Source organism: Dipodomys merriami, unplaced genomic scaffold, assembly GCF_024711535.1.
Source record: "Dipodomys merriami isolate MVZ:Mamm:240054 unplaced genomic scaffold, mDipMer1.0.p SCAF_388, whole genome shotgun sequence".
NCBI lineage: Eukaryota > Metazoa > Chordata > Mammalia > Rodentia > Heteromyidae > Dipodomys > Dipodomys merriami.
The window spans coordinates 280,729-307,719 of NW_027205470.1; the positions used below are offsets into that span (position 1 = coordinate 280,729).

Sequence of the window (26,991 nt, forward strand, 5' to 3'; positions counted from 1 at the left end):
AAATTTCACAATTTAGCATATAGGCAAGACTTCTCTTAATAAGGAAACTGAGGCTTAAGATTCCAGGTGGAGGGCTGGGAATGTGGCTTAGCAGTAGAGTGCTTGCCTAACAAGCATGAATCCCTGGGTTCAATTCCTTAGTACCACATAAACAGAAAAGGCCAGAGGTGGTGCTGTGGCTCAAGTGGTAGAGTGGTATCCTTGAGCAAAAACTCAAGGACAGTGCCCAGGCCCTGAATTCAAGCCCCAGGACTGACAAAAAAAAAAAGATTCCAGGTAGAGCAAGGTATATAATGGTATATGCCACTTGTCCCTTTCTGTCTAGATTAGGTTAGCTCTTAGACCTATTCTCTAAACTTAACTTACTCCCTCTATAAAGAACACAAGTCAAAAGAACAATATATTAATTATCACACTATAATGTGCTTCTTTTTTCTTTTTCTTTTTTTTTTTTTTTTTTTTTTTTTTAATTTTCAGAGACACCATAGAAGATGCTCAGTGTTCTGAATCAGAGGATGTAATTGAAGTAAACCATGGCCAGGTGGTAAATCACTCAGTATGTTGCTATGTATATCACTATAAGTAGTAACTCTTATTTAGAACAAAACAAAACAAAAACAGTCACTGGGAATGTGGCTTAGCGGTAGAGTGCTTGCCTAGCATGCATGAAGGTCTGAGTTCAATTCCTCAGAAGAAAAAAAAATAGTCAGAAGTGGTACTATGGCTCAAGTGATAGAGCCTTGAACACAGAGAGGCTGAAGGACAGTGTCCTGGCCCTGAGTTCAAGCTCTAGGACTGGCAAAAACACACACACATACCCACACACACCCCCTAGAATTTCCATTGGAAATTAAATCAGCAATACAGAATAATTCTTGTTTCAATGACCTGTAGATTGTTTTCAGTAGGTCTTTTTGTAGTTCCATATTACACCAACATGAATGTAGAGCTAATGACCTAGGTCAAAGTCAGCAAGCTTTGACCACTGGTTTTTATAAGCCAAGTTTTATTGTAACTGTCACTCTCAGCTGTTTATATAGATGCTTTTGCAATGCTGGAGTGGATTTGAACAATTGTGACAGACCTGGTGGCTTACTAAATTTGAAATATTCACTAGCTGGTTCTTCTCAGAAAGTATTTGCCCATCCCCAAACTGGTGTATAGATATTTGCTAAGAAACTTGACTTCATCCTTATTGTTTATAAGGTATTACTTGAATTCATTGTCAAGAAGCAAGGAGTAGGATTTATAGTGTTCTTTAGCTTATATATGGCATGTAACACTCTAGTTTTTTCACACTTAATAGAAGATTTGTGTGTGTGTCTATGTTTATTTTGCTTTTTGGTCATTAGTATAATGTCCATTTTTACTTTCAGGATATAAATGAGGTAAATTTTGAAATGTATTGTGTACCCAGTGAAAGAATGAGTTTGCCTCTTCCCTCTGGAGTAGCCAATGATACTAATACTAACCAAGAAATTTCAGATGTTGTAGAAGAAATGGAACTCAATTCTTCAGTTGCCTCACAGGATGTTTTGATGAGTAGCCCTGAAAAAAATGTATCATTACAAAATACCATCCTGAAAGAAGCTGAAACTTCTCAGTCAGGTATGATTGTTTAAAATACAATGAGGCTTTGTTAAAAATGAGCTTGGATAAAGATACATATTATCATGAATCTCATTATCATAAATCCCAGTTTCTAAGGATGAAGGTTCAGAAACAGGACATTCACAGTAAATGTTTCATAAAAACTAGTTTTAAGAGTTCTACTCTTGGGTTGGAGATTTAGCTTAGTGGAAGCGCACTTGGCCTGCTAAGTGCAAGGTCCTGAGCTCTAGGAGAAAAAAAAAGGTGTTCTATTCTTGACCCCAAGCCTTAAAGTAGATGTAATAAAAAATCAGCAACAGGCTGGGTATGTGATTTAGTGGTTGAGTGCTTGCCTAGCATGCATAAAGCCCTGCGTTTGATTCCTCAGTACCACATACACAGAAAAAGCCAAAATGGCACGGTAGCTCAAGTGGTAGCATGCTAGCTAGCCTTGAGCAAAAGAAGCTCAAGGACAGCGTCCAGGCCCTGAGTTCAAGCCCCAGGACTGGCAAAAAAAAACACTGATCCATCCTGGCTGTAAGGAGCATTTTATATTAGACCTGTTTGAGAGCCTTCAGTGTTAGTGAACTAAGCTCAGTAAAATTCCCTCAACTTTTCAAGACATTATTGACCTATTTTTTTCCCTTCCTAATGCCTATTTCCACCTACTGTATTGTAATTATAAGAGGAAGTGGGTTTTACTGTTAAGATACAATGTATGCAGGTTTCACCTGTTTTTCTCTGTATATCTGTGGTGTTGGTCTATATGGGACTCCAGGTAAAATGTTATAGCCATGACCAGAGGTTTCTTCTGGCCAGACCTGTTCTTCATCAGCATCTTTCAGGTATCTTCAGTGTTAAACTGAATGGTATTCATTTAGACTCTGTAAGAATAAAAAATTTAATTGCATTTTTAAATATATAGGATTTTTCTTACCTTTCAAGACATTGTCCACTTTTAACAACTCTTGACTGAGAATATTCTTTAATTTTTTTTTTCAGTACTTTGCGATAATAAAAGTCTCACTACTGAATGCCACTTTCTTGATTCAGTAAGTTTTTCAACTTAATTTGATAAATTCCTTTATATTCTAGATTTTGAGTTTGTTTCTGAGACAGGTCTCACTATGTAGCCTAGGCTGTTTTCAAACTGTGCAGTATGCGGTTTGAGTTATGCTAGGTATTGATCCAAGACAAGGCTTTGCCTTTCAGAAATGTTGGGAGGTACAACAAATATGAGTACTGCCTACAGTCTTCCTGGGTTTTTTCACCCTAATTCTTTTACATTACTGTATATATGCTCTGCTATTTTATTTGGATGCTCCCAGACTTTACTTTTGGTGACCTCTGGCTTCAACATTAGCGTTCTTTAAATATCTTCCTGTTGAAGCTCTTTCCATTCCTATGCTAACTCACTTGTAGATCTTCGTGCATAAGCATACGATGCATACACTCATCTCATTAAAAGTTAATATGAGCCGGGCACTTTTGTAATCCTAGCTACTCAAGAGGCTAAGATCTAAGGATCATGGTTCAAAGCCAGCCCAGGCAGGAAAGTCCATGAGACTCTTATTTCCAGTTAACCACCAGAAAATCAGAAGTGGTGCTGTAGCTCAAGTGGTAGAGCGCTAGCCTTGAGCTGAAGAGCTCAGGGACAGCGCCCAGGACTAGAGTTCAAGCCCCACGACCAACAAAAAAACAAAAGAAAAAAACATTACTGTGACCTGCACGCACACCTTTCTTTCTTGGTGGTGGGTATTTCTTAATCATAAACTGAGACCTCGAAGATTGAGCACTTAGCACAGGGACAATTCATATAAACCTGATTGAACCTTATTCTCAGATCTGAACTCTGAACTATTAGTTCCAATAATACATAAGTAAATCTGAAAATTATTAAATAATAACATTCTGGGTTTGATGTAAGTATGATCAAAAGTGTCTCACAGTTATAGATTATCTGTTTTTTTTTATTTCCATAAACATTTGAATTTAGATATATAAGTTCGCTTGCTTATATGGTTTGGGAATTATGGTATTTTCATAGAATGCTTAAGGCCTGAGTTTTACTCATCTTGAATATGTTAAGTGCATTTATATATTAGTCATCTTTTTAGACATGAATTTCTTGTATACTTTTCCAATTAAAAATTATTTGATATTATATCTGCTTAAATATAGCATCATTCTTAGTAGTAGTTTTATTGTTCTGTAGGGAAAGTTGTTTATGTTATTTATATTAGTCTGAAATTAACTGCCAGTGTTGGTGACTGAATTGAAGGAATTTCTTTAAAAAAAAACAAAGTTATTTTCAGTAACAAGGCTTAAACATAGGGCCTTAAGTTCTTGCTGGGCTTCCTAGCTCAGGGCTGGCTATTCCACTTGAGCCACGCCTCCAGCCCATTGGGGAAACTTAATGATTTCTGTGTTTGTTCTTTAGCCAGGCCTGAACTGTGGTAACCTGGGCACTCAGGTGGAGAACAGACGTCAAGAACATGCCAGACACATTTCTTTTGGTGGTAACCTCATTGCCTTTTCTCCGCTGAGGCCACTTAGTGGAGAATAACCAGGAAAATCAGTCCAATATTTTCCTTCATGATACTGATGCAGTGACACATTCTTAGACTATGTATTAGGTCATCTTATTCAGTCCACTTGTATAATGTCATAGTGTTCTAATATTCAGTGTTCATCAAAGTGTGTTTTAGATATGATACTATTTCTTAAGGGAAGTAGGGATATTTTTTATTGTAACTATATAAAATAAAAAGGCGTACTTTGACTTGACTCATTTGTTTGAAATGTGTAGATTTAGCCGGGTACAGTTGGCTCATGCCTACTTAGGAGGCTGAGCTCTGTGGATAGTGGTTTGAAACCAGTCAGGCAGAAAAAATCCAAGAGATTCTTATCTAATTCACTGGGTAAAAGTCCAAACTGAAGTGTGCCTCAAATGGTAGAGTGCCTGCTATGAGCAAAAATGCTGAGGAAAATGCAAGACAACTAAATGTATTGATGTAAAGCCAAGTTACTTACTTAAAGCTTATAAATATTCTTTGTTATTTTAAATATTCAACTTTAAAATTTTTGCATCTTTTTATACTTGGTCCTTCATTTGATCTCCTGAATTTAACATTAAACATCTTTGGGGATTGCATTTTTCCAGGCAGTTTGATTCTACCCCCCCTTCTCATGGTACTGAGATTTGAACTTGGCCTCAAGTTTGCTTTGCTGAGCAGGTGCTCTACCTATTAATAAGATTCACTATTAAATGAGAATGCTCTCATCTGTTTAGATATTCATGGTCCTGAGCTTTTAGAAAGTGTGTCTGTGGCCAGGCACCATTGCCTCTCACCTGTAATCCTAATTGTTCCTGTTCACACAGTGAGACCTGAGAACACTATGCCTGGGCAGAGTGGACTACACCTTTGCGGGGTATAGACAAAGTTTAATAGGGGAAACTACCTACTTATATATGGCATACACACAAAGAAAGTAAATCTTAGTGGGCATGTGACAGTTTCACAAGGCCAAAAGTTTACAGGAGATATATGGGCCGATAGATGGATAGATGGATAGATAGATAGATGAGGTCAAAAGATGACAAAAGATAAACAAGGCACAAATGTTTTACCCATAGAAGTATCTCGGGGTTGTTTATGTGTTTATGGTGCCAGGAGGAGGGGGCATGAAGAGAAAGCACATCCCGGCCCCTTCCCTGAGGTCGTGGCCACAGCATCCAAACTTTCAGACTCAGAGTTTTCTCTTTCCCCCTGAGGCTTGTGGCTGGACACTCCCAACTGTTGCTAGAACTTAGGGAAGAGTTTTCTTTCCCCCTTCTGGCACACATAACCTCATACAGCACATGAATCTTAAGGAAGGATCACAAGAGTCTGTTTCTCTGACAACTAAAATACTCAGGAGGCTGAAATATGAAGATTGTGGTTCAAAGCCAGCCATGGCAGGAAAGTGTGTGAGACTCATCTCCAATGAACTTCCAAAAAGTCAGAAGTAGATGTGTGGCTCAAGTGGTAGAGCACTACCCTTGAACAGAAAAGTTCAGAGACAGCACCCAAGTCTTAAATTCAAGCCCCAGGACTGGTACCAAAAAAAAAAAGTTATATATATGTAAATGGTTTCATACTGGTCTAACAATAATGACATTTTGTTTCATACATTAACTGAATAATTTCAATCAGTAATTTACAATGGACCTCTCAAGGTCCAATAATTTAGTTGGTTCTAATACCCCTAGTGTTGGCATCTCTAAGGCTTTGAGGGACATAAATGAGCAATCAGAGTTGTCCTTTCCTTAGGCATGGTTAATACAGCTAATATATCCTAATCTGTATGTCAATGAGTCAGCAGGTCCTGGCCTGTGCTCCTTCTCTATTAAGTGTGGGATCATACCTGAATAAAACCAGGCCTGGTAGGAAATGGAACAGACACTGACTGGACAGACAAACATAAATGTCCCCTGAACTCATAATATGCTTGGGTTTTTGGGCTCTCGAATTGTGAGATGTTAGGAAACCCTTTAGAGAAAAGAAAACTGCTTGAGTAGAACAATAAAAGCCTGTCAAATATAGAAAGGAAATTTTTATTGACAACCTACTGTTTGGCCCACTTACAGTTTTGTGTCATGTTATAGTAGAGATGTTTTGTGTAGACCAAGAGGCGAAAGGTTCAGAATTATAGAGAACTTGGAAGTGGTGCTGTGGCTCAAGTGGTAGATCGCTCACCTTGAGCTGAAGAGCACAGGGACAGAGCCCAAGCCCAGAGTTCGAGCCCCATGACTGACAAAAACAGAATTATAGAGAACTTTCTATAAACCAAGGTCCCCTCCCTCCAAAGTTATGCCCTTCTATTTAATGTCAAGTAGACTGTCAAGATCAGAAAATTGGGAAAAGCATTTTATATTATTAATGTGATGTGTTAAGTAAATAGCCCTCAGCCTGCCATCTCATGAGACGAGAGCCATTGTATTCAAGTCATGCTTTTGCCCAGGTGTCTTGTAAGTGATGGGTCCAAGTGAGCCTAGCTAACACAGAAAAAAAATGTAAAAAGAAATATAATCATACATGGCACAAGGACACTTCAGTCAACCATGAACTGCATATATGATAGTAGGCCACTAAGATTATAGTGGAGCTGGGCACTGGTGTCTCATACCTGTAATCCTAGCTACTCAGGAGGCTGTTCAAAACCAGCTTGTGTAAGAAAATCTGTGAGAATCTTATTTGCAGTTAGCCACTAGAAAAAAAGTGGTGGTGTGGCTCAAAGTGGTAGAGCCCTAGCCTTTAGCAAAGCGCTCAGGGACAGTACCCAAGCCCGGAGTTCAAGTCCTATGGCCAACACAAAAAAAAATTATGATGGAGAATTCCTATCACCTATGACAGGTTTCTCTGTGGCTTGATGTGTTTATTATATGTTTGTGGTGATGCAGGTATAAACAAACCTGCATTGCAGTTGTATAAAAGTATAGTATACAGGATACTTGATAATAGCTGTATATATATTTACAGTATATGTATTTGTACTTACATTTTTTTTTTTTTTTTGTCAGTCTTGTGGAGCTTGAACTCAAGGCTTGGGCACTGTCCCTGAAATTTTTCAGCTCAAGACTAGTGCTCTACCACTTTGAGCCACAGCTCCACTTCTGGTTTTTTGGTGATTAGTTGCAGATAAGATTCTCACAGATTTTCTTGCACAGGCTGGCTTTGAACTGTGATTCTCAGATCTTGGCCTCCTAAGTAGCTAGTTTTCGAGATGTGAGCCACTAACACCAGGCCTTACTACTTTCAACTTTTTTTTTTTTTTTTTGTCGGCCGTGGGGCTTGAACTCTGGGCCTGGGCGCTGTCCCTCAGCTCTTCAGCTCAAGGCAAGCACTCTACCATTTGAGCTACAGCGCCACTTCCGGTTTTCTGGTGGTTTATTGGAGATAGGAGTCTCACGGTCTCTCCTGCCCGGGCTGGCTTTGAACCGCGATCCTCAGATCTCAGCCTCCTGAGTAGCTAGGATTACAGGCGTGAGCCACCAGCGCCTGGCATTGTCCCTCTTTTTTTTAAGGATACTCTAACACAATATACAGAGTTGTTGCTGGCAACAGCTTCACATTTCATAGTTACTGCATCGAGAGACTATCAGGAATTGGCCCATACCATCCATGATGTTCCCATCATCAAGTCACCTAACATGTTCAGGCTGTTGCTAAGCAACATGTGACTATAGACAAGAATGCAAGCAGTAATTGTCTGTGGGGAAACTCTGCACTTCTCATTTCCTCAATATATGTCCTCAAGGAAGAAGATCAGCATAGTCATGTAACATCACCTAATTTTGAAGAAACTATAAAAAGGAAAACTTGGAGGTAACAGTCTTTTCACGTAGTTTGACAAGTATGGAAAGCCTTGTGAAACCCTAATGTATGTCATTGCATTGTTCTTTTTCCATTGTAAATTATTCAGATTAAACCGCTCCAATTAAATAAGGTAAAGACAGGCCATGTAGCATAGAATATTTATTAAATGGATGGCTTACAAGAGGGTACTGATGAATAAGTGAAAAGTTTTTCACTTACAGTGAATGTGAGGCCTTTAACTGTATAGGATTTGGATTTAAAGTTATGCCCTTTGTGGATTATATCATTGCATATGAAGCACTGGTGAGGTTAATGTCACCAGAAATGCTCAGTTTGCTGATTTCCTTGAGATTTCTCATCCGATGATTGTATTGCAACAAGTGAGCATCATTGACAGCAACCTTGAAGTGGTCAGGTTCAACCAGGACTTGTATCTGAAAGGAGACAACAGTGGTTGTGCATGATAATTGCTCCATTTACCCACTCTGGAGTATGAAGATTTCAAAACTTTATATGCAACAGATTATATACATATATATGTATATGCGTAATATGTGAACACAGTGTATGTGTATGTAATTTTTATTTGGCAATTTAAAGACAAATTCCCATTAATTTCAAACTAGCCTGAGCTCAATCTCCAGCATTATATCCTCATCATTTGTGGAACTGAGTAAGATGCAAAGCAAGTAAATTTATATCAAATACTAACTCTACGTTATATTTAACAACAACAAAAATATTAGGCATGTAAGTGAAGCCATAAAAGGAAAGGCTGATAAGTTACCTACCTAGAATCTAAATCTTTAAAAGCCTTTGTATAGCCTAAAATAACACAAAGTAGGAATCCTTTAACAGGATGGCAAGTAAAGATTAATAATAACCAGTTGGGACCAGCCCTGGTTGCTTACTGTCATCCTTGCAATATGTGATTCCCAGTAGACCAGCAAAAAACCAGACTGGAGGCATGGTTCAAGTAGTAAAAGTGACAGCCGAGCAAGAATTTGAGTCCTTGAGTGCAAGCCCAAGTGCCAGTGCAAAATTAAATTAAAAACATCAAAAGCTGAGTGCAATGGCACAAGCCTATAATCCCAGCTACTCAGGAAGGCAAAGAAAAGAATGGGCAGTTCAAGCCTGGGCAAACAAAGTAGACACCTTATCTCAAAAACCAAAACCAAAAGGTGTAGCTTTAATGATAGAGCACTTATTGTTTAACCCCCAGAACCTGAAAACACTTTCAGTTTTAAAAGAAAACAGCAAAAGCTTTTGATTTCCATGCCAAGTGTGTGTGTGTGTGTGTGTGTGTGTGTGTGTGTGTGTGTGTGTGTGTGTGTGTGTGTGTGTGTGTGTGTGTGTGTGTGTGTGTGTGTGTGTGTGTGTGTGTGTGTGCACATGTGTACATCCGCTGCTCCTAGAGCTTAAACTAGAGCCCTGGGTGCTGTCCCTGGGTTTTTTTGTTCAAGGCTAGAGTTCTGCCACTTGAGCCACAGCTCCACTTCTGGCTTTTTAGTAGTTAATTGGAGATGAATCTCACAGATTTTCCTGCCCCAGCTGGCTTCAAACTGTGATCTTCAGATCTTACCCTCCTTAGTAGTTAAGATTATAGATGTGAGGGCTGGGAAGGTGGCTCAGTGGTACAGCGCTTGCCTTGCATTCCTCAGGCCCTGGGTTCGGTTCCTCAGCACCACATAAGCAAAAAAAAAACCGGAAGTGGTGCTGTGGCTCAAGTGGTAGAGCACTAGCCTGGAGCTGAAGAGCTGAGGGACAGTGCCCAGGCCCAGAGTTCAGGCCCCACGACCAGACCCCTCCCCCCCCAAAAAAAGATTATAGATGTGAACCATTGACCCCCAGCATAATACATGGTCCCAGACACCACTGGGAGTCGAACCCAGCACCTCGTTTACTAGACAAGGCACTTTAGCCAGCTAAGTGATGGTACCAGCTCACTATATTGCTTTTAAGGAATTAAGTCTCAGTCCCAATGGACCATAACGACTTTTCTGCCATGTCTTTTGTTTTGGAAAAAAAAATACGCTACATTTTAATTTTTTTTTTTCTAGAGAAGCTTAGACTCAGGCATGTGGGAACAGCAATGGTGGAGAGGTACCTAGAGGAATTAGGGAATGTGCTCTTCCTGGCCATGTTCTCAGCATGCCAAGCCTGGTGTTTTGAAATGAAGAGGTAACAGACTGTCTCTGTGCCCCAAGACAAGTGATAAAAGTACAGTTCCAGTGTTGTGGTTTTAGAGGATTCTCCATGATAAGCAAACATCATCACAGGTAATGGGGAGCTATAACTTACCTTGAATGGTTTGCCACTTTCAAAGGGGAAAGCAGCTTGTCTTTCTTCCCTTCCCCAGGAGTTGTCCACCTTTGTGTTGCACACAATAACTCTGCTGTTGTTTTCCTTGAAGCGTGGATTAAAGTGGAAGGCAACATCATTGCCTCTCTTGAAATCTAGAGCAAGTCTGTTTCAAAATAAACACCAGATTTATTTAAAACATGTTTCTAGAAAGCAAGGCTTTTCATAATATGTAGGAAATTTCTGCAAACAGGAAGAAAAAGAACAGGTTCAAACTGGGAAATAACCTAAGCCCCAACAGAATCATCTAAAGCTCAGCAGTGTTGATTTTGTTTTTCTTCCGTTTTTGTCTTTGGTTCAGTCATTCCCTGGCCCTCTTTAGTCTCCACTCAAAACAACCCTCCAAGCTTTCCTTGCAAAGGAGTAGAGCCATTGGGAAATTTTGTATCTTACCATAAATAATAAGGATTCTCTCTCCTGGCAGGCTGCCTTTCAAACTCTTAGATTTGAAAACCCTGACTTCCTCAAGGTTAATCAGATACCTAATTCCTCTGAAACAGAGAGAATAAGATACTGTAGGTAATGTTTACTATCCTGTTGTTAAATTATAAAGTCATGACAGTAAATGTATTAAACATTTCATGATGTGAGGTGGGACCAGTGACAGTATTTGTTTAATTTTTTTACCCTTTTCCTTCTCCTTAAATGTTAATGCAAACACAAGTCCTCTGTGTTAAAGCACTAACACTTACCCTGAGTTTCTCAAGGCATGGCCCATACAGTACTAAGCCAGAATGAGCTCAGTCCCCCTCTGCTGCTGACTGACCCTCTGGTCCAAGTCTAGCTAAACAGTAAGCTCTTCTCTAAATGGTCTCAGAGAAGCAGTGATTTTTTCTGTATTTTTAATAACTCAGAAGCCATCATATTCAATAACAAATGCATCTTCCAATAATAAAATTAACAGAGAAAATGGCAATATATTTGTTTTGGGGTTTTGGGGTTTTTTTTTTGAAACTTCAGGCTTGGGCACTGTCCCTGCGCTCTTCAGCTCAAGGTGAGTGCTCTAACACTTGAGCCATAGCACCATTCCCGGTTTTCTAGTAGTTTATTGGAGATAAGAGTCTCACGAATTTTCCTGTCTGGGCTGGCTTAGAACCTTGATCCTCAGATCTCAGCCTCCTGTGTAGCTAGAATTACAGGTGTGAGCCACAAGCGCCCAGCAATAAATTTGGTTTTGACTAATATACCCAGTGGTTCTATTCCCTCTGTATTTATCTCTGCTAGCTAACGTAATTTTTTTCCATGAAGTTCTTTATACAGAATTTTCAACATTTTTTTCAGTTAACCATAATTAACCCTTTCTTTTTTAAATTTTTTTTAAATTTGTACTATTTGTTTTTTTTATTTTTTTATATTTTGGGGGGGGGGTCCGGTCATGGGGCCTGAACTCTGGGCCTGGGCGCTGTCCCTCAGCTCTTCAGCTCAAGGCTAGCGCTCTACCACTTGAGCCACAGCGCCACTTCCGGCTTTTTTTTCTTTTTGCTTATGTGGTGCTGAGGAATCGAACCCAGGGCCTCATGCATGCAAGGCAAGCGCTCTACCACTGAGCCACCTTCCCAGCCCCTTCACTAACCCCTTCAACCAGAATTAGTTTTGATCCACCAGGCCTCAGTCTATATCTTCAGTATTAGTGAAACTAAATTATCCAATATAATATCCCTAACTGAAGTAAGGAACTATGGATGGATAGAGATATATGCTGAAGATATACATAGATATAGATATAAAGAATATATGTATGTTAGCAGGTATATTACATATAACTATATGTACATATGTACTACTGTCAAGTTTCTTTTTTTTCTTTAAATCCTATTAACATTTTAAATAGATCACTTTTAATTCAAAACCAATTAACAGACTGGCTAGGCTGTTTACATCACCCTCTTTACCTGTTTGCGTCGGGCTTCACTGTGCCCAGAATAGTTACAAGCATGCGAGGCGTGACTCCTCCAGGCAAGGGCAGATCATAAGGAACAGTCTTGAAAGAACAAGTACATACATGTCACTAGAGTCATGTTTGGAAGAAAGAAAAAAAAAATGTCCGAGTATAATCCCTATTAATGTGTATGAACAGATAGGTCTAGTTTGGGGCCCTTGTATACATGATCTATTCTACCTAAAATCAAGGAGAAAAATACCTTTTGGGCCATTTCAATCCAAATACCTCATTGGCATGGACTGTTTTTAGGAAAGGAATAAGCTAGACCTTGTGATCAGTTCCCTTGTCACATGACATCCTGTACTATGGTTATTCTGCTCCCTGAGGGCAGATTCAACTTGCTTTGAGTATTCCCAAAACTCTTCCTGTTCCCTTTACATTTGTCCCTGTGTTCAACTGTCATCTAACTCTTTTACCTCTATCATGTACTTTCTCCTACCTGTCCAGCAGAAATGACCTAGAAAGGCCTTTCCTGCCATCCATCTACACTGCCCCCACCCCCACACACACACCTCCCATCACATCCTTTTCTTGAGTTCCCAGATTGGGCTAAAGCTCTGCTGATACTCTATCCAGGCTTGAGAAGCCAGAGACATCCCTGATTCCTAAAACTTAGTCTCTGCATCTTGGGGCTTCTTCCTCTGCAGTCTTTCATATCTACCAGTTTCTCTCCATAGTCTTCATGACCCTCTCTGTCTGCCACTGACTAACGTTCTGGTCCAGGCCTAGCCAGCTCAATGCCACTTTCTAAACATAAAGATCTCTTCCAAACTGTCCCAAAACCTTGTGCTGTCTTCTTTATAGTCTTGTACTGCTGCTCTGTTCTTTCCTCACATTTCTATCTTCTCTTCCAACTACATAGGGAAGGATCTGTGACTGAGATGGCTCTTCCAACTACATAGGGAAGGATCTGTGACTGAGATGGATGTGTACTCCCCCCCCCGAGTTATGTTTTCATTTAGAAATTACTTACTAAGATGTGTTTTAATTTGAGTAATCCTGGCCAACTTGACCAGCACTGAGGCTTGAACTCAGGGCTTGGGCTCTTGCTCTGCTTATTGGATCATGACTGGCACTCTACCACTTGAACCATGCCTCTAGTTCTGGCTTTTTTGATGGCTAACTGCAGATAAGAGTCTTAAGGCTTTGTCTGCCTGTGTGGCTTTCAGTCCCAATCCTCAGATCTCAGCCTGCTGAGTAACTAAACTAGGACTACAGGCTTAAACCATCAGCACCTAACTGTGCTGGCTATTTTTTGAGATCATAGGTGTCTTGCTTCCTGCTCTGACACCTACCTGGCCTTCAATCAGCCTTTTTTTTTTTTTTTTTTTGGTCCGTCATGGAGCCTGAACTCTGGGCCTGAGCACTGTCCCTCAGCTCTTCAGCTCAAGGCTAGCGCCCTACCACTTGAGCCAAAGCGCCACTTCCAGCTTTTTCCGCTTATGTGGTACTGAGGAATCAAACCCAGGGCCTATGCATGCAAGGCAAGCACTCCACCACTGAGCCACCTTCCCAGCCCCAGCAACCCATTTTTTTTTTAATTTGCTCTGTTGTGGGGCTTGAACTCAGGGCCTGGGTACTGTCCCCAAGCTTCTTTGTGTTCATGGCTAGTGCTCTACCACTTGAGCCACAGCGCCACTTCCAGTTTTTTCTGTGTATGTGATACTGAGGAATGGAACCCAGAGCTGCATGCATGCTAGGCAAGCACTCTTCCACTAAGCCACATTCCTAGCCCACCAGCCTATTTTAGGTTTTCTTCATAGCTAAGATGACAGGCATGTGTCTCCATACTCACCTCGCCATTGACAAGGGACCTTAAGAACTGCCCCCCTCCTGACCCCCCCCTGCCCCGGCCCTGACTGGCCCAAAATGGAGATATTCCCAATCTCAACCTCCCAAGCAGCTAGAATTATAGGCGTGCGCCACTGACATCCAGCCCATTACTACAATCTTAACTTGAGTAAACAGCTTTATCGATATGACTTATCACCTTCTTTATATTAACAGTAGAACAATTAACTCTGTCTAAACACTTCTTTTTCCTACTGGACTAATACACATATGGCCAATCCTTGACATATGGCACCCTTCACATATCAAATTTGAGAAATAACTCCTTCCTCTTACCAGTGGTCCAGCAGGGGTACCATAGGGGGCAGCACCTGGAGCACTTGGGTAGGCCCCGGGAGCACTTGGTTGTCCTGGGTAAGCCCCAGGTGCAGTCGGTCCAGGATAAGCTCCAGGTGCAGTTGGTCCAGGATAAGCTCCAGGTGCAGTTGGTCCAGGATAAGCTCCAGGTGCAGCTGGGCTAGGATAAGCTCCTGGAGGTGCCTGTCCAGGGTAGGCCCCTGGAGGTGCCTGCCCGGGGTAGGCCCCAGGATAAGAAGCCCCTGGGTAGCCCCCTGCCCCAGACCCAGGCTGGTTCCCCCATGCCCCAGGCCATCCTTGAGGGTTTGGGTTTCCAGACCCAGACAAGGCATCATTGAGCTGGAAAGAAAGAGATATCCCATTACAAGATAGCACTCATGAAAAGGAATTTTTAAGAAAACAGGCATATAGTACAGAGCTATAAGGAAGGTATAAAATTCACATCAATGACCTTTTTTCCCTTTTTATTAATAGTTTGGGGTGCCAAAGTTTGAAATTAGACTTAGATTCTATAGGCTTTTGCTCTTCATTCTGGTGGACCTTCTACCATCTCAGATTGGGGAAGACTGCGTGTGTGCGCGTGTGCGTGTGTGTGTGCGTGTGTGTGTGTGTCCTTGGCCTTAAACTCAGAGCTTCTCGCTCTCACTTTTTCTACTCAAGACAGGAGTTCTACTACTTGAGCCACTCTCACTTATGGTTTTTGGCTGGTTAACTGGAGATTAAAAGTCTCACAAGACTTTCCTGCCTGGGCTGGCTTTTAATCTTGGTCCTCAGCTCTTAGCCTCCTGAGTAGCTAGGATTACAGGCATGAACCACCAGTGCCTGACTGCATTGTCATCATTTGCTCGAATCAGGAGCTCTCTATCTGAAAGGACAGGCCTTCTGCCTGGCATAAGAAACATAGTCACAAACATCAGGATGCTCAGACTGTGCTGCACATCCTGCTGCCTCTCGCAGGGTTAAAGGTCACTGGTTTTGAGTCCCAGGCTTCTTTTCCTGGTGCTCTTCCCTTGTCTGCTGCTGGAAAAATAAGTCCAGCTAACAAGGGAAGCAGAGGAAGCAACTCAGCCCACATGGTTGCCCAAGGCTAAAAACACTGAGACGAACCACTTACCGAGAAACTGTCGGCCATTTTCCTAAAAGGAAAGAAAAGAGAAAGAAATGTTAGCGTTTGATCCGAAAATAGTTTACCAATCTCCATGAAACATCCTAAATAGCTCATAGGCCGTTCTGTTCCATTTCTAGGCATCATACCTAAATCAATAGTGCAGAATCACAAAAATATCTCATTGAGGGGCGAGATACTTTCCAGCTGGATTACCACACCTTATTTAACTCATAAATTCAAACTTTGATCACACTACTTTGTTTTCTGAATCCTGAAAGTAAAACATCATGAAATACCTGAAGAAGGAAACAAAAATGTTTTGCTTCCTTTTTAGGTAAAAAGTACAGGCATGATTTCTCCTGGGCCTCCCTCACTTTCCTTCCTGCTCCGTTACCTCTCACAAAGGATCTAATATGGTAGCAAGGCCCACCCTCCTCTTCCCATCCACAAGCCCATACCCTTTTCTGGGATTTAGGAGGAAAGCAAAGCAGTCCTTTTGGGCTCCTACTGAGCTCTGAGAGACAGTGACCTCGCGCTGTAGCTTCTGCCTGCACAGTATCTCCCCACTAGCTCATACAACAGCCTGCTCTGAGCCAGGTACTGTGCAGGGCCAGATCTCTATGGCCAAAGGGCCCACAGCCCAGCTAGGATGATGAGAGAAATGGCAATGTGATAGTCATGCTCTTGTTGTGTCATAGGGATCCAAACTCAAGAAGCTTTCTTCTGAGATAGGACGGGTGCTAATATTTGAACTAGGTCTCTGAGGAAAGGTGATGCTTTTTTTTTTTTTTTCTCATTACTTGTTCCAAACAAAATGTTTGGCAAGAAAACTTAACAGAGGAAGGTAAAATAGACAGACGATGTGGAGTAAAGTCCTTTGGAGTAAGATATCATCAAATCAGTTTGTCTCATTCAAAGCTGCAACCCACACAGATGGAGAAGTTGATCCCTCTTCCTTTCTGCTTTCCCTGTACTTCCAAGAGGCCAGCATGTTCCCACCTCCTCCTTTGGCTCCCACAGGAGCTACAGAGGGCAGCTTTGGAATGGAATGGAACCCAGGGCCTCCGCCATCCAAGGCACTAAGCGCTCTACCACAGCTACATCTCCTATCTTCCACCACAGGGTAGTTTGGGACCCTTGCTGCCTGGCTGAGGGTTTTGTGTTGGTTTGGTTTGGTTTAGTTTGGTTTTGGTGCTGTACTAGGACTTGAACACAAGGTCTGAAGGTTGTCCCTTGGCTTTCTTGCTTAAGGCTAGTGCTCAGAATTCAGTTTTGTTTTTTTGTGTTTGTTTGTTTTTTTGGTGTTTAATTAGGGATCAGAGTATCACAGAGTTTCCTGCCTATGATCTTTAGACCTCACCCTCCTGAGGAGATAGGATTACAAGCATGAGCCACCAGCACCTGCCTGGGTAAATTCTAAGCTGGGGATCACCCAGACTGGCCCAAATTACCTGACCCTGAAACAATGAGACACTCTCCTTACTTGATCTGCCTAGTTGTGAAATTTATTAAATCTTTTTTTTTTTTTGTCAGTTGTGGGGCCTGAATTCTGAGCTGTCCCTGAGCTCTTCAGCTCAAGGCTAGAACTCTACCACTTAAGCCACAGCACCACTTCTGGCCTTTTCTGCTCATGTGGTGCTGAGGAATCAAACCCAGGGCCTCATGCATGCAAAGCAAGCACTCTACCACTGAGCCACCTTCCCGGTCTACTAAATCATTTTTTAAGTGACATTGTCCCTAAAGATCTAATAAATGCCTCCTACCTTATAGACCCTAAAAATGTAAATTATTCAATGCTTTCTGTAAAAACACAAATAAGCAGAGCTCTTCCTAGAACTTAATGTGCACTTTATTTACACAGTAGTCAGATGTTTTCCTATGATGCTGCTGTTATTTGTATCATGGTCAGTCACCACACATCTCTTTAACCTGAGCATTTTCAGACTAGTTAGAACAGTCCGATGATGGCTAAGCCCATCTGCCACTTACAGAGCTTTCCATACCCTCTACCCCTTGTTTCCTATTGTACTTGACCTTTTAAAACAAAAGGGGGAAGTCTCTTCTACTTGTGTCCCCTTCCCCACAAAGCTGTATGTCATACTATGTTGCCACCAGAGGAGGATCCTGAGAGAACTGTTACAGAAAAGGGGCAGGGGAGCAAATTTCCTAACCTTTCTTGGGGGGGCAGGGTCATCAAACTGAAGACCTTGTATCTTTCAGGCAAGCTATATCCCATACCCAACATTTCTTAAGAAAATAAAGCTTTCTCATTGTATTCCAGAGAAATAACCTTGAACTTCAACTTCAGTGTGGACGGAGAACTTAGTACCTTTGATTACACACACAACTTTATAAGCATTTTTTTTTTTTGTCAGTTACGGGGCTCGAACTCAGGGTTTGGGCCTTGCCCTGAGCTTTTGTAGTCAAGACTAGTGCTCTTACCACTTTGAGCCATAGCTCCACTTCTAGTTTTGGGGTGGTTAATTGGAGATAAGAGTCTCATGGGTTTTTCTGCCCAAGATGGCTTCGAACCACGATCCTCAGATCTCCTGAGCAACTAGAATTACAGGAGCAAGTCACTAGCTCCTGGCTGCATTTGTATGTGTGTGTGTGTGTGTGTGAGAGAGAGAGAGAGAGAGAGAAGAGAGGTGGGGGGAGGGAGGGAAGGAGGGAAGAAGGGAAGAGAGAGAGAGAGAGAGAAGGAGAGTGGGGAAGTGGAGGGAGAAGGGGAGAAAGGATTTTGCTATGTTGTCCAGCTGGCCTCAAACTGACAAACCTGCCTCTGCCTCCTAAATGCTATGATTACTGGTGTGCACTGCCATTCCTGGCTTTATAAGCATTTTAATTTCTTTCTTGTCAACCTCAGTAGCACTGCCACTCAGGTAGTAGTAGTCTGGGGCAGGGTGTTGTCCTGTGCATTGTAAGCTGTTCAGTACCCTTTCTGGTTTCAATTTATAAAATGGCAGACTCTCACCACCCTATAACTTGTGACAACTCAAAATATTGCCAAAGATCCCCTGGGGGGCAAAGCCATGCATGGCTGAGAGCTACCAGTCTAGTTCGGTTGGCATGTATGTTCTTGCATAATTATACATATACCAGACAATAAAAACTAACGACTAGTTTCAATCATTAAAACTAGCTAACTTTCACCTGGCATAGTGGTACACACCTGTGATCCCAAGCATTTAGAAGGCTGAAGCAGGATTGCAAGTTTTGAACTTGAGGCTAGTCTTTAGCTAGCTTTCTATCATGTGCTTTCTATCATAAAGTGACTTATTACTATTACACTAATAAAATCAAGATGTAGTATCTTTGCAATAAAAAATAAAAATAATATATTTTTTTACAAAAAATAAAATAAAATCAAGATGTGTTTGACAGATGATCACAACCAGAAAGCTCAACAAAATCATTTCTACATTTAATATGTATTCTTTCCAAAGCCTCAGATTAGGCCTGTTTATTTTCCAATCTGACCAAATACAGTTTGAGAAACTAAGCAAGTTCCACTGCCTTCCACTGTTTCACAGATGACTCAGGTGACAGTTTGGACAGTGTCATGAGACATTCCACAGCCCTGTTAGAACAATGGCACCCTGCATGTGCAATTTTTTGCTTTGCAAAGCCCTTTCACATACACCATTAACAATAGCAATCATATGTGAGGGACAGGAGGAAAATTAACATCCCTACTGTGAGGTGAGAAAATCAGGGCTCAGAGAACTAGCACCAAGTCCCTGAATCATCCATTCATTAGCAGCCATGGGGAAGGGAAGAGCCCAAATCTCCCAATTCCTAATTCAAACTCATTCAACACTAATTTAAAACCACATTTTTGAATTTTCAAGTACATTCCTTAGAAAGTATTATCATTTCTTGAGAATTGATACTCTGGATTATTCACTAAGAACTACATTGCAATTGTAAACAAACTAAAAGCAAGATCATGTTTTTGTCAGAAAACCGTGTGGGTGACTCATTCAGCACACAGTAATACTGGAGGCAGGATGCTGTTTTGCACAGTCACTTTCTAATTACAACCACATTCTAACCAATAAGTTGTACTTTTCCATAATTTGGGTAGGTACTCTTTTGGTTATGTCAACTCCCATCTACCAGATGTATTTTTTTTTAAGGGTTAATGCCTGTATTATCCTTTGAAATCAAGGTTAATAATCTTTTTTCTTAGACCAGTCCTGGTGCTTGGACTTAGGGCCTGGGCACTGTCCCTGAGCCTGTCTGTGCTCAAGGCAAGTGCTCTACCATGAGCCACAGCACCATTTATGGCTTTTTCTGTTTATGTAGTACTGAGGAATTGAGCCCTGGGCTTCATGCATGCGCGGCAAGCACTCTACCACTAAGCCACATTCCCAGCCCAAGGTTAGTAATCCTAAAACACTGAAGAAAATATATGAATTCAGATACATTCAGATACATTTCTTCCTTGTTTCCTTGTTTCTTACGGTTTTTGTTTTAATGAGTAGTTTACTGGTAGAAACACTGTCAATGGAAAACATTTTTCCAGTCTATAGATAGTATAGATATATTAAAAAAAATCCATCCAGTTCTTCCAGCCAAAGCAAAAACAAAAGCAACTTCATAAAGACAAACAACAACAGTGACCAAAAGAAAGTGAGAGAGGAAAAGACAGAAATACTTCTTAGGCCTCCATGTTTGGAGCAGAAATTTGAGAAGTAGCTCAGTAAAGCTTTGGAATAAGGAATTCAAACCTAAGTCAGAATGCTGATCATTTTAACTAGCTGTTCATTGGTAGTTTTCTCCTCTTTTATTATTATTAGTTCTCTCCTTTAATAGAAAGTTGTTACCCACAACACTCTGCTCGTCTTGGCACAACTAGCACTCATGGAATTGTTGGGGTTCCCACAATCTTTCTGGAATTTGTGCTCATAAAGGTCCAGGCCATTCTATAAACCACAGGGTAGTAGTAGACTGTGGAGGTGTTTGCTCTAGGCTCCTGGGCTTTTCCCAGACTCCTCCCCCAAGAACCAGGTGGTCTACTTCCTGCCTTTGCTCAAAAGGCAGAGATGGCTTGAGGCAAGTCCACTTCCCAAAGCCAAAGACAGTGATGCTAAATTGGAAGAAAGGAGAGAGACCAGTCTTTCTCACCAAGAAAGGCAAAGTTACCTCTTGCTTTTCAGTTACTGATTTTTTTTTCCCCTGTTTGGAAAAGCTGAATAGCATTCGAGAGAGAACACATGACCCTTAGTCAACAATGAGCTGGAAGCCTGCAGCAAGCTCAGCCCTGGCTGGATCTTCAGTTACCCAACCAGAGTGTAAGGAGTAAAGCCAGTTCAGGCACTAGACACAAAGCACTACCCAGCTGTCTCAGCCAGAGCTTGTGTCCCAGATGACCACAACAAAGAAAGGCCATGTTATGAGTTACAATGAGTCCTGGGTACATACATTTATCAGCCAACTGGTAGTTAAGGTCAACAGGAGAGTCTCAGGTGTATTTGGCAACTATAGGTCCCTGTGATATGAAGCTTCCAAGCATGGCGAATGAAAGTCCCAGACAAATAAGTACCTACATTATAGGTAGGACCAACATGGGCTTCTTGAGCTCACTAGCAAGAAGTGAAAGGTGAGTAAACTGGGAGAGCAAAGGAAAGGGTGACACTGTCCAAAAAGAAATGTACTCTACCTGATTTATGTACACACCTGTGTACATCACCTTCATAGCAATAAGAAAGAAGGTTGGGCAGGGGATGTGGCTTAAGTTACAGAGCACTGGCCTATGAAGTGAAAAGTTACTGTGAAGCCCCTTATGTATATATGAACACCAAGAACTATCATCAGTCAAGGGCCTGCCAAAAGTGAGACCCACTCTACTGAGCATGTCCAGTTTGGGGGGAGGGAAATCCATCAAGCTATATTCTACCTCTTCTACTGCTTGTGTCAATGCTTATGGCACCCCCCTAACATTTCTAAGCTCTAAGCATCCAAGAACCACCGCCCAACTGTTCCCCAGAATGTGGAGTACATTGGTAAATAGGACCCCAGATACGAATTAAGAAAGCAGCTCCAATTTCCCACTGATTAAGGACCAACCACCCTTCCAATGGTAGCCAGTACTTGAAAAAGATTCAAAGTCAGCGTCCAAAGAGTAGATTATTGTTGCAAAAAAAAGCTAACTTTTATTATGCTTTAGGGTGTGTGTGGCACACACGCGCTCATACTTGCTGGTACTGGGGCTTGACCTCAGAGTCTTGCACTCTTATTTAGCTTTGTAGATCAAGGCTGATGATCTATCACTTCAGTCCAGGCCCTACTTCTGGCTTTTTGCTCGTTAATTGGAAATGAGTCTCTCAGATTGGTCTGTCTGGGCTGGTTCTGAACCTTGATCTTCGGATCTCAGTCTGCTGAGTAGCTAGGATCACAGGTATGAGCTACCAGCACAGGCTAAACTTCTAATTTTTGTGGACACACAATTTCCCAACTGGAGAGATCTCTAAACTCAAGGCAAACAAGTTAGAATTTTGGGAGTCGGTGAAAGTTGTTCCTATACTCTGCACCCAGGGGGGTCATTACTATCATTTTCTTCACAATGAACTCAGCCTGATCTGCACTCCTTTCCCAGGCTTCTAGGGAACAGACTGGATCCTCCATCCAGAGGTCCTCATTGTCCAGCAACCCAACTCCCAGGGGTCACTTTACAAATATTCCAAGGCCTTGTTGCCTCCAAGGGTCAGGTGGAAAGCTAAGCCTCAGCCTCCATCCCTGGCTCATCACCTCGGGAACACTGGATCGCTACTCATATTGCAAGTCTCCTAAGTACTTTTTGACTGGAGCAACAGAATTCACCGTCAACCCTCATGTGTTTAAAGAAAACACCACCACCCCTCGCCACACACACACAAGCTAAGCCTTTGCATGGGGAGACCAACTTTCCGCCACCGCCCAACATCTTCTCAGCCCACATCTGAGATGTTATTGCCCAAGTTAGCACTCCTGGGTCGGGGATGAGTCACCCGATGGGCAGTGGCCCAGAGGCACTGCAGCGTCGGCAAAGCCGGGCACATGCCCCGCTGGGGCCTTGGGCGCCCCGTTTTCTGTGGGGTCAGCGTTCTGAGCGCGGGCGCCGCCCTTGGGGGGAGTCCAGGGGCGTGCCCCGCAGCAGGATCTGCGCACGGAGGCTCTGCAGACGCCCCCAAACAGCAGCCCAGCCAGCTCGGGGTGGAGGGGTCCCCACGAGGGGCCCCCCAGAGCGCAGGGCGGTGCCCCGGTGTGCTGGAAGGACAGATTCCCCAACGCCAGGCCAGAGGAAAGCCACTTGGTTGGCACAAGACAGCCCAGGCGATCGTGGTGGCTTCAGACTTGCTCTGAGGGCAGCCAGGCGCGACTGGCAGAGGGGTAGGAGAGGGGGCGGTGCCCTGTGCCGGGGTGCCCTGTTTGGATGCCCCCCTTCATCTCCCCCCCGCCACGCTGCTAACTCCCCGGTCCGATGGGAGCCTGAGTGAGTCAAAGGACACGGAGCAGTGCCCGAGCGATGCCCACCGGGGCTGGCAGAGCGCAGGCTGCGGCTGGCTGGCTCTACGCGGCCGTCCGGTCCCCCAAAGCCGAGCCCCGGCCCGGCCCGGTGCGCTCGCCCCGCCCGGCCAGAGCCACCTGCTGCTGGCGCGGTCCGCGCCGCGACCCCCGCCGCCCCACCGCGCCGCTCACCGCGCCTCTGGGCTCCTCCTCGACTCCGCTGCTCCTGGGGCTGCTGGCGAAGTGGTGCGGGCCAGGGCGGCGGCTCGGCCCTCAAGTAGCCGCGCCCGCCCGGCCCCGCCCGGCCCTGCCCTCCCGGGGCGGGGCGCACCCCTGCTCGCGCCTCTCCCGACGCCCGGGGCGTCTGCGCTGGTCCTCAGTTGTCCCTAGACCCGGGCTGCAGCTGCGCTCCTCCAACGCTCTCTCCGCATTTACCTGACTCCTAGAAGGAAGAGCCCCGGAGTCGTGAAAGCAAAACAAAGCGAAAAGTAAAACCCTAGATCGGAAACACACGGGGACCTGACCAGTTATCCAGGGCTCTGGGCATTCACACACAGGGGACCAAAGGAGCAAAGCCTACGCGCCTCTGACCATATAAAATAATAATGATGATGAACTCCAGGAAATGGAAACAAGAGGTGCTTTTTCCCCCATTTTTGTTGTTTTCATTTTCTTTTCTTATTGTCTTTTCTTATTGTCTTTCTCTGTCTTTGGGAGGTCAAAGGGGGGAACACAGAAATGGAGAGACAAAGGGTGAACAAATGCAGTGGTGGTACTCACTAGACACTATGCTGGAAATGAACCAGACAACTTGTGGGTGGGAACAGGAAGGAAAAACAGAGTCAGGGTAACATTGGTCCAAAAAGAAATGTATTCATTACCTGACTTATGCAATTGTAACCCCTCTGTACATCACCTTTGTAATAATAAAACATAGAATAAAATAAAACCCTAGACAAGGCACATTGTAAGTGCTTGATGCAATTTAGCCATTGCTACCATTATCACAGGCTTAAAAAATAAATCCATCTCCACTCAGAAAGTCATCTGTCCTCTCAGGGCCTGGGTTTGCCAGGTTTACCCGTGTTCTACCTGAATTGCAGGCCTCTCTCCCACCTCCGCTTCCTTCACTGAAAACACTTTCCACAAGTGCCCAGCGGGCACTTGCCTGTGTCACTGGGGTCCCTGTCAAACTGTGGGTGGGAGGCTCCCATGTCCCTAAGTCCTCGTCTTTGCATTCACCCTTGACATCTGCTCAGATGTGCTGCATGATAGCAAGCTTGTGCTGAATGAAAGAATGAATTCTTCCTAGAAAGTCTTTTTTTCTTAAAGTCGTTGTAAGGGATGCCCAGCCAATTAGGTGGCAGTTCAGTCAAGAATGCCTTTAGACAAGTGGATTGATTCAAAGTGCATTGTATGTGTATAGAAATATCACAGTGAGCCACACATGTACGGTAATTCAAAAAAAATTAAGTGCCTTTGGAAGCCAGGTTCAGGGGCTCATGTCCAAAATCACAACTATTCGGGAAGTAGAACTATTTGGCAGGCAGAGATTAGGAGGATCAAGCAGAGGGGAGTCACTTAGCGAGACTCAATTTCAAAATAAACTGGGCATGATAGTTAATAGTGTCAGCTACACAGGAAGTGTAAATAGGAAAGGATCATAGTCCAGCCCTACTGAGGCAAAATTTCAAGACTTTATCCCCCAAATAACTAAAGCAAAAAGGACTGGAGGAGTTGCTCAAGTGCTAGAGCACCTGCAAGTGTGCAGCCATGAGTTCAAACCCTGTATTACCAAGAAGAAAAATTTAAAAAGTGCTAGGAAGCTGGCACAGTGGTAGAGCGTTTGCCTTGGCTGCATGAGGCCCTGGGTTCGATTCCTCAGCACCACACAAGCAAAAAGAAAAAAGCCAGAAGTGGCGCTGTGGCTCAAGTGGTAGAGCGCTAGCCTTGAGCTGAAGAGCTGAGGGACAGCGCACAGGCCCAGAGTTCAGGCCCCATGACCAGACTCCCCCCCCAAAAAAAAATAAAATAAAATAAAATAAAAATAAAAAAGTACCTTGGTAAAGGCATGCATAGGACAATGATATGTCTGGCTGTGTGAAAGAATGTTACAATAAATATCCATGGTTACAAGAGAGCTCATACCTATTTGGCAATATGCAGCTGCATAAAAACTGAGTGTAAGAGTTAAGGGTCCCAGGCCCAGAGTTCGAGCCCCACAGCCGACCAAAAAAAAAAACAAACAAAAAAACAAAAAAAGTTAAGGGTATCAAGTTGGATTTGTAAGACTTCAGAGAATAATAATAGCAACAGCTTATATATCTTATACTTTGCCTAATACTTTTCACTTAAGTGTTTTTAATCCCATTTTTGAGATGAAAAATTAAAAATGGTTGTGCTAATAACAGATCAAGTTGAAAATGTCAGTGGTCAAAAGGAATCTTTTAAAATTGGATTTTCACTGTTCAACAGTCTGAAGAAATAAGAAAAAGTAAAAGGGAGGAAAGAGAAGAAGGACAGATGGAAGGAAGGAAGGAAGGAAGCAAAGGAAGGAAGGCAGGAACGAACGAAGAAAGGGAGGGAAGGAAGGAGGGAAGGGAGAAAGAAAAGGCCAGTGACAGGCCACCAAAGATGGATAGATTTAAAAGTTGGAAACTATCATTCAGAAATGGGAAGAATTGTTGACCACAAAGTGAAGTTATGTCTGAATAACTGGGAGCAGAGTTGCTCTTTCACTCCACACCAAGGGGATAGTTTCTTGTGTCTCACAGGGATTCTACAAGAGCTGCTGGTCTGGGAACTGCTATGTCTAGAAGCCTTTGGATTGAGGCTTAAATAGAAAAGGATTTGAAGCCAGAGAAATGAGTCAGAACAAAGGGTTTTTCTCAAGTTGGGAGAGATGATTGGGTCTGTTTTGTGGAAAGTGTGTGTGTGTGTGTGTGTGTGTGTGTGTGTGTGTGTGTGTGTGTGTGTGTGTGTGTGTGTGTGTGTGTGTGTGTGTGTGTGTGTGTGTGTGTGTGTGTGTGTGTGTGTGTGTGTGTGTGCTGGTACTGGGGCTTGATCTTGGGACCTGCACACTGTTCCTTAGCTTTTTTGTTCAAGGGTAGCACTCTTATCACTCTGAGCCACAGTTCTACTTCCGGTTTTCTGGTGGTTAACTGGAGATAAGAGACTCAGAGTTTCTTTCCTGGATGGGCTGTGAACCACAATCCTCAGCTCTCAACCTGTTGAATAGCTAGATTACCAGCAAGAGCAGCAGCCAGCCTTCTGATAAGCTTTGACAGAAGCTGACACTCCAGAGCTGTGCTGGGCTTTTGGAGGACTTTCAGGTCCAGGCCCCTGGGAGACGTCAGCCATCTCATTGGGGAAGGGTGCTGCTGGAAGGCTTCCTCAAGTAAGTAATGTATATTTCCCTAAGTGGACATGCAGCTAACCGAGGCTGACATCATAGTTTGTTAGTACAGGGGAGGGTCTGCTTAGGCTGCTCAGGGCAGGTGCTCCAGGGCCAGGGAGAGACCCTGCTTGCACAAGAATAGAGTGATGTGAAGAAAACCTAGAGAAAGGCCTTTGTGGAGAAAGAGGCTGGGTCAGACCTGGCCACAGGGTAATGGTGATGTAACTGAGATATTCTTAAAAGTATTCTATGTTCTATGTTTAGAATGATAGGTAGATTCAACTCAGAAAACTAAAATGGAGCCAGATGTCAGTGGCTCAAGTCTGTAATCCTAGCTACTCAGGAGGCTGAGATCTAAGGATCCTGATTCAAGTCTAGCCCAGACAGGAAAAGTCCATGAGACTCTTATTTCCAATTAAACACCAAAAAGCTGGAAGTGGAAATGTGGCTCAAATGGTAGAGCACCAGCCTTGAGTGAAAAGGCTAAGGGACAGTGCCCAGGCTCTGAGTTCAAGGCTCTGTATTGGCATGCACGCACGCGCGCGCACACACATACACACACACACACAGAGAATGTGGTATACTCCCATTGATA

General features: G+C 43.1%; 2 protein-coding genes across 5 annotated transcripts in view; one reads left to right on the forward strand and one right to left on the reverse strand.

The window, feature by feature from the left end:
* Positions 1-4,377, forward strand: part of LOC138805122 (disks large-associated protein 5-like) — a 44,380-nt gene extending 40,003 nt beyond the window's left edge. The window contains exons 16-19 of one of the 4 annotated variants that reach the window (XM_069989714.1): positions 478-556; positions 1,377-1,608; positions 2,593-2,642; positions 4,031-4,377. In XM_069989714.1, coding sequence (XP_069845815.1) covers positions 478-556; positions 1,377-1,608; positions 2,593-2,642; positions 4,031-4,156 — 487 coding nt within the window. In that variant the 3' untranslated portion in view covers positions 4,157-4,377. The remainder of the gene's footprint in view (positions 1-477; positions 557-1,376; positions 1,609-2,592; positions 2,643-4,030) is intronic. The other 3 variants (XM_069989715.1, XM_069989716.1, XM_069989717.1) reach the window with 3 other exon arrangements.
* Positions 4,378-8,093: 3,716 nt separating this feature from the next.
* Positions 8,094-23,268, reverse strand: LOC138805123 (galectin-3). Its single transcript, XM_069989718.1, has 6 exons — positions 23,192-23,268; positions 15,515-15,536; positions 14,380-14,739; positions 12,203-12,291; positions 10,251-10,416; positions 8,094-8,383 (listed from the first exon to the last, which is right to left on the reverse strand). The coding sequence occupies exons 2-6, from the start codon at positions 15,530-15,532 to the stop codon at positions 8,228-8,230; spliced, it is 789 nt and encodes a 262-aa protein (XP_069845819.1). The 5' UTR covers positions 15,533-15,536; positions 23,192-23,268; the 3' UTR covers positions 8,094-8,227.
* Positions 23,269-26,991: the final 3,723 nt, after the last annotated feature.

Coding starts and splice junctions, on each gene's coding strand:
- LOC138805123 (XM_069989718.1), bottom strand. Junction 12,292..14,379: donor GTACCCCTGCTGGACCACTG/GTAAGAGGAAGG, acceptor TGTTCTTTCAAG/ACTGTTCCTTATGATCTGCC. Junction 8,384..10,250: donor AAAGTGGCAAACCATTCAAG/GTAAGTTATAGC, acceptor GTCTCCTTTCAG/ATACAAGTCCTGGTTGAACC.